Genomic DNA, 6,894 nt, shown 5'->3' on the forward strand with positions numbered 1-6,894 from the left:
TCGCGCCGCAACTGTTGGCGGAATGAAAAGACTGAGCTCTGTTTTCGACAGAAATATAGTTATCAAGTATTTCAATGGCAGTTTCGTCGTTTTAAATGCTTGACTATGTCCAAAAATCACACTGTAGTTGCATAGTTCGGGATTATGGCACACATTTTTGCGATGGAACGTTCCACATGCAAATGAACCTAAAACCATCTGTAGCTTCCGCGAGATGTAATGCTCCGACGCAAAGCGCATCACTTGAGAAAAATACACGCCTGTCAAGCTTTAATCACGGTTATATGTACAGTACAAGATGAAAGCTCAACTCACAATGGTTAAGTGTCAAGTACACATTATAAGTGTGCGTTCGTGTAGAACATAGGTCGGAATTAGGACCGGAGACGTTAATGTACAATTGGAAACACCTTCTACCTTTTCTTCTTCAGTGTTGCTGTATGTTAACTTTGCTAAACTGATCAAAGTTACACAATCTTTCCTGTCACAGATCCAGGACATAGACTTGGTGGTTGTAGGCTCCGACTATGGCAAAGGCTGGATAAAACAACAGAGGGTTAGCCCGGATAGTTTCTTGCAGGTAGGATTCATTATAAATGTATTGTGAGTAATTTTGGTTTGAAAAGTTAGTCTTGTTTGAAGAGTAGTAGTAACATATTGGCTGAAGCTGAAGTGGCAGGTGCTGTTTTTTCAGATGGCTTTGCAGCTGGCCTATTATCGGCTGCATGAAGAGACACCAAAGACGTATGAATCTGCAACTACCAGGTACAAAACTGTGGTATACAAGTACTGTGCCAGGACAAGACAGTCTATCTTTTGCTTTTGCTTTTGTGAAAATAATTTCAAATGTTACTGTAGAATCTTCATTGATTCTGTGAAAGTTTACAGCTATGTATTTCTATGTACCTGTGTAGGGATGTTTGCCCTGGGAAGAACAGAAACCATCCGGTCTGTGTCAGATCACTCTGTCAAGTGGGTCAAAGTAAGAACCATCTTCTGTGCTTCCATTCAGTCCAAGAACATGTAGTTCCAAGTACTTTTTATCTATTAATGTTACAACATGGTCTGGAAAATGTTATGCCAAAAAACAAAACTTAGTAGACTATTTCACTGTAAGTGAATCTACTATGAGCATTTTTGTAACATTGTATGATTAGTAGTTGGCAGCAAATTAGGTAGAATTTAGACCAAAGTTTCCTTACTAAATCGACAGTGAAATAGGCACATCGCAAAAGATATGCTTGTTACAGTACAGCAATAGGGACTCCATATCCTTGTCGCTTTCAAGGGCTTAGCATAAAAAAAAGCTATTGATTGAAGGTGACCAGATTGAGTCTTGTACATTTATATTGCCATCTTTTTTTTTTTTTACTCAATGGTCACCACGTAACAAGGCCATGGAGGCCACTCAAGGTTACGGGTTACATGATTGGAACTGTAAAAGCAACTCTTCGCCCCTAGGTCAGAAACATCATGATTGAGACCAGCCCAATTGCTCACTATGAGTGAGGACTAACTGACCCAATAGGCGAAGTAGGGGTTACGAGGGCTGCTCGGGAGATTCCCTACCCCTATTTTGGCCGGAATGGTTTGATCCGCTCGGTTGGATGTTCGCACATGTGGCGGGTTCTTAAACGTGCTTGGGGTGTTGCTCTCCCCGAACACGGGACCTCCATTTAATGTCCTATCCGAAGGACGGCCCAAGCCGAAGCTAGGTACTACTCATTTTCACTTGAGTGAAGTGAGGAAAGTCGTGTAAAGTGCCTTTCCCAAGGGCACAAGATCAGTAACACAGCAGGCGGATTCGAACCCGCAACCTCTCGGTCACGGGCCGAAGAAACTACCACTGCGCTACACGGTCCCAAAATCTACATTTTTTATAGTCCATGGACAGGGAAGATGTCACCCCAGAGGAGAAGGTGTCTCTACTGAAGAAGGCTATCCAGTACCAGACTGACTACAAGGTCGCTGCTGTGAACGGGAGAGGTGTTGACAGACATCTCCTTGGTCTGTATCTAGCTGCACAGGACATGGGCTATCCACTGCCCCAGTTCTTCAACACAAAGGTACCTGGATACTGTTGATGATGTAGTATAGTAATGATGCTGGTATGAGTATTATGAATCATTAAAAATGCACTGTTACATTGGTGTGGTAGTTTTGTTAAACCATGAGCATATATACATGTAAGGCCACGTTGATTTGATTATATGGATGACATCCTCTGGGAACTCCAAAAGTGATGCGAGCGAGCGAATAAAAAAAAAGTTTGGCCAAAAAAAAAGTTGCCTTCAGTATGAAATCAAAGTGGCCAGGAAGGTTGAACATAGGACTAAAAACACAGTATGGTATACGAACAGTTAGGTGTAGGGACCAGTACATCATACGGGTGCAAAACATTTTTCTTCTTCTTGGACCAATCCGAAAAAAAACAGACCTGAAAAAAAAATCAGATGAACGGGTTTCGCCAATTACAAAATGGACACACTATGTCGGCAGGTGTTTGGGGTCTTACCGGGGGCCAAGAAGACAACAAGAGCAAAGTCAAGTAGAGTTTATAGTCAATTGTACAAAGTTTCTACAGTCAAAGGTACAGAGACAGTTAGCCTTGATTACAGTGGGAGTCCAATAATCCACCAAGCAGATTCCTTTGTATCAAAATTGACCAATTACCATTGTTTTGAGTATTGCCAGTTCTCAAGTTTCCACAGACAATCAGGTCCAGGTTCAGGTCCAGACCTGGAAATGATCTTCTGAACCTGAACGTGACCTTTACCTGAATTTTCTGTACTGGTACCTCCCCCTACCAACAATACTTTTTTTTTTTCTTTCTGACCTTTCACATCTTATTCTTTGACTTTAGATTTATTTTGGCATTCTATGGCATTAGTTATCTGTTTTCTGATACTTTTTTTACAATCTACGGAATATTTGTGCTCATTTTACAGCTGTTTTGCATAATTTACTGTGTGGTCCAAAACTTTTTTTTTTTTTGGAAACGGCCGAAAATTGGTGCGAGCGCGGATGTCATCCATATAATCAAATCAACATGGCCTTAAAGAGAGAAAGAAAGAAGTCTCCGCCCCGCATGCATGGGCTTTTTTATGTGGTTGTGAATAATGTGTTAATGCAACCATTTCTACCATAGGCTTGGAAAATGAGAGACAAGCTATCAACATCACAAGCACCTGCCAAGTTCACGCGGGAGTGGAAGCTACAGACCTGTACTGTAGGATATGGATTCGGGCCTTCACACATGGAAGGTTACTCTGTGTCATACATGGTCATTGGGGAGGACTTAGGTAATAGCATCACAGATGAGCGTGATATTTTAGTTCTAATGCCTTACTAGTAAGCAAAAAGTATGTTATTTTGCTCGTTTTGATTGACATGGTCCTGTCCATGGTGCTGAACTTAATTGGTTAACATGGTCTTCATTGACATGGTCCTGTCCATGGTGCTGAACTTAATTGGTTAACATGGTCTTCATTGACATGGTCCTGTCCATGGTGCTGAACCTAATTGGTTGACATGGTCTTCATTGACATGGTCCTGTCCATGGTGCTGAACCTAATTCACTCACACTGTAATTCTTGGGTTCAGTTTGGTTTTTCTTTGTTCTTTCAAAGGGAAGGAATGTATATCCTGGCCAACACATTATTTTGTTTCAAAGGTCTGTAGTTTGAATTTTTGTAAATTCAAACTACAGACCTTTGAAACAATACAATTTGCTGCAAAAGCAACATAGACTTCAGAACTGATAAGTTTGTGTTGTGTTTCAGTGAACTTCCACATATGCACCAGGAAACACTGCACAGCCACCATGTCTGAAAAGATGGGAGCAGCCATCAAGCAGGCCATGACTGACATGAAGGCACTGATGGAGGGAAAATAGCAACAAGAGAGCAATAGAAAATTAATTGATAGGATAATCAGAGAGTTTTTGTTTGCATCTGTTTGCTGATTATCTATTTTGTTGTTGTGACAATCTAGTTGAATCTTTGTCTAAAGTCTTAAAGGAGTCTCAAGATTAACTCTTGGTCAGTCTTTCTTGTGGTCTTATGTTGGGCCATGTGCAATGTAGGCATCTACACCTGAGCTCACAGGGTCCCAAAATGTTATATCTCTTTGTTTGCACTGCCCTAGACCAAGTCTAACAACCATGATTGATTATGTCTTTCTCTATTGGAAGTACATTTACTGTCAAACTTACTTGCAGTGAAGCTTGATGAAATAAATGTTGATGTCCTGAAGATCATCAGTTGAGGAAGTTTTGCAGCATGGTGACTCACAATCAATACTTGAAGTATTGCAGGATATGCTACTACGTACATGTATTGCCTTTCTTCATTGCTGTACCAAAATGCCATGCCAGCAGCTGACATTGTGAACAAAGCCTGTATGTCTATAGATAATGGATGCCAGAATGTCAAACCTTAACCAGTAGCTTGTAGATGGCATCATACTCTCAACTTGGCACTAATTCAGTGGGGATTCAGCGGGCCACAGTTAAAGATGTGTAGCAAATGCCAGATGTGAAGTTGGATTGTGATAGGAGCAGTAGCATTGAAGCTGAAGTTTGATATCACTGACAAAAAGACCTGCAGTATTAATCCAGATAATTTACCTACATGTATACAGCAGAATATCAGTCAGTACGCATCAATAGAGACAATCTGGGCACCGAAACATAATTTGCTGTCAAAGTGGTTGAAAATGATTGCAGATGCCACCTTGGATGTGGACCAAAAGCTTTTTGGTATTTTTCAACGATATATTTTTTTGCCACTTTACCGTCACCTTGTAAGACATTCTTGATATTTTATTGCCTTAATGCATATATATGTTTGTGTGTGTGTGTAACTACATTCAGTTTGGAGTAATACATGGTGGAGGGTTCATATTCACGGCTTGTACATTACTTTCTACATAGTGTTGATTTTGCAAGCGTATCAAGAAAACAGAATAGCAGATTCAAGTGATGATGCGATTTCCTAATTTAAAACATAACTGATATTGATACTAGACAGATCAAATAGATGCAAGTGTGACACATCCAGTTCAGTTATTCTATATGTGTGATTTCTGTAAAAGTCCATGGATAAGGCATGTTAGTGATAGAACATTTCCACATAGAAGACAAAAGAGTCTCCAGTGATCTTACTGGGGTCTATCTTGGACCTGAAAGTCCCCAGATGTTGAAAGAATAAAAAAATGTAAGCTTTGTAGGTACGTAATGTATTTGTAATTGGTAAGGAAGCTTTTTTCAGATGAGTTAATATTGCTGCAACATTGTTATAACCAATTTAATTTCACACCAAAAGGTAAACATTGTTGGAGTACTGATACCAATCAATAGATGGCGCTTCTGTAATACTTAGGTATGGCAAGGAGTTGAAACCGTTCGTGACGATGGATTCAGATTACTGCATACTAGACACATTCATGACATGGCAGGGTTTACATAAAATAACAAAGAAACGGGAAACCTGAATTCTCCTGATCATATCTGTTTTTTTCTTTATCGACTGCATTATATTGTTTGTCATTGGAAAGGTTATTGGTCACCATTTATAGTTAACACATTTTAACGGTCGTATAACGTTACTTATGGGACAAGCTAGAGTGGCTCACAAAAGTGCTTGAGTGGCTCACAAAAGGAGTGAAAGTTTTCATTTACCATATCTAAATATTTTAATGATTATCACTCTGTCTTATATACAATTAGAGAGCTTGTTAATCGTCCATTTCGTCTGTAAACTTCTTATATAGGGAGTATAATTAATGCAAGTAAGAAAGACGTATTGACAGATGCGGTAGCGGACTAAAAAAATGCGCCTTAAAAAATGACACTTCTTCAGAGATGTGACTGAGGAAATTATTCCGAGGAACCGTTAAACGTTCACCCTCACACTTCTCTGCTCACCGTCCTCGGCTTAGGTCACGTTAGATTTTCAAAAGGGCGTCGCCGCGCGTTTCCGTCTAGCAAACGGCCATTGCCATTTGAAATGGTCGACACCATCCGAGTGTATCAAAACTTGGGGGTGGGTGGCAAGAGGCGAGATCATTAAAAAAAAACAATATCAATATTTCAGTATCGTTTACGACAGTATCGTGAAAGTGAAAGTGGAAGATCTAGAAATTGGTGAATAAAAGGGCGTCAGCTCGGATTCGAATCCAAGGGTCCAAAAACCCTAAAACCACGATTCTCTACGCTTTCCTAAACCATCAGGGTTTGATTGAATGGCTAACCTTCCATAGAATCGGCCGTTTCAAATGGCAACGACTGTACGAGACGGAAATAATCAGCGTGTTTGGTGGGCATTGATAAAAGGGCTTTATAATTCCCGAGGATTCTATAAATAAGGGCCAAAGAACCGGTAGCACCTGCCGAGGTATTACAAAAAGGCACCTGTACTTACCTGTCCTCGAAAAAACTCGCCTGTCCTCGAAAAAACTCAAGTCAGTCGGACCTCTTCGGGACAAACTAACGTTATCGGCGTACGTTTCAAGCAATGCGCATAACGTTAAAACAGTCGCATGGAATCCAGAAATATGCTAAACAGTGGAAAAGACCATTGAAGGTACCGTCAAAAGTTTATTCAGCTCTCTATATTCATATTTGCGAACTTAACATATTTGGTAAGCCGATGAGAACCAAACGCCGACTGTGCGAGGGTTTCCTTTCCTTTCACCTGCTTTTCAATACAAAGTCCCACCAAGTCCCCGTCCACTTCACATCTTCTTGAAACTCTATCACCCGGATATCTCGGGAAGGCCCACCTGGAAGTGTTTTAGAAGCTGCTGCACGTGGGTGAGTAATATCCTTGTCACAGTCTGGCTAAAGAAGATTGCAAGAACACCTGGGAGCATCGCTTTAGACAGCGGAGACAC

The 6,894-nt window shown here is 40.6% G+C and overlaps 1 protein-coding gene across 1 annotated transcript in view; it reads left to right on the forward strand.

Annotated features, from left to right (window-relative positions):
- The window catches only part of LOC118426381 (carnitine O-palmitoyltransferase 1, liver isoform-like), a 10,779-nt gene extending 6,512 nt beyond the window's left edge, over positions 1-4,267 (forward strand). Inside the window, exons 16-21 of the mRNA XM_035835736.1 lie at positions 491-580; positions 695-765; positions 916-982; positions 1,884-2,066; positions 3,149-3,302; positions 3,783-4,267. Of these exons, the coding sequence (XP_035691629.1) occupies positions 491-580; positions 695-765; positions 916-982; positions 1,884-2,066; positions 3,149-3,302; positions 3,783-3,895 (678 nt within the window). The 3' untranslated portion in view covers positions 3,896-4,267. The remainder of the gene's footprint in view (positions 1-490; positions 581-694; positions 766-915; positions 983-1,883; positions 2,067-3,148; positions 3,303-3,782) is intronic.
- Positions 4,268-6,894: the final 2,627 nt, after the last annotated feature.

The sequence above is a fragment of the Branchiostoma floridae genome, chromosome 1, assembly GCF_000003815.2.
Source record: "Branchiostoma floridae strain S238N-H82 chromosome 1, Bfl_VNyyK, whole genome shotgun sequence".
In the NCBI taxonomy this organism is placed as follows: Eukaryota; Metazoa; Chordata; class Leptocardii; order Amphioxiformes; family Branchiostomatidae; genus Branchiostoma; species Branchiostoma floridae.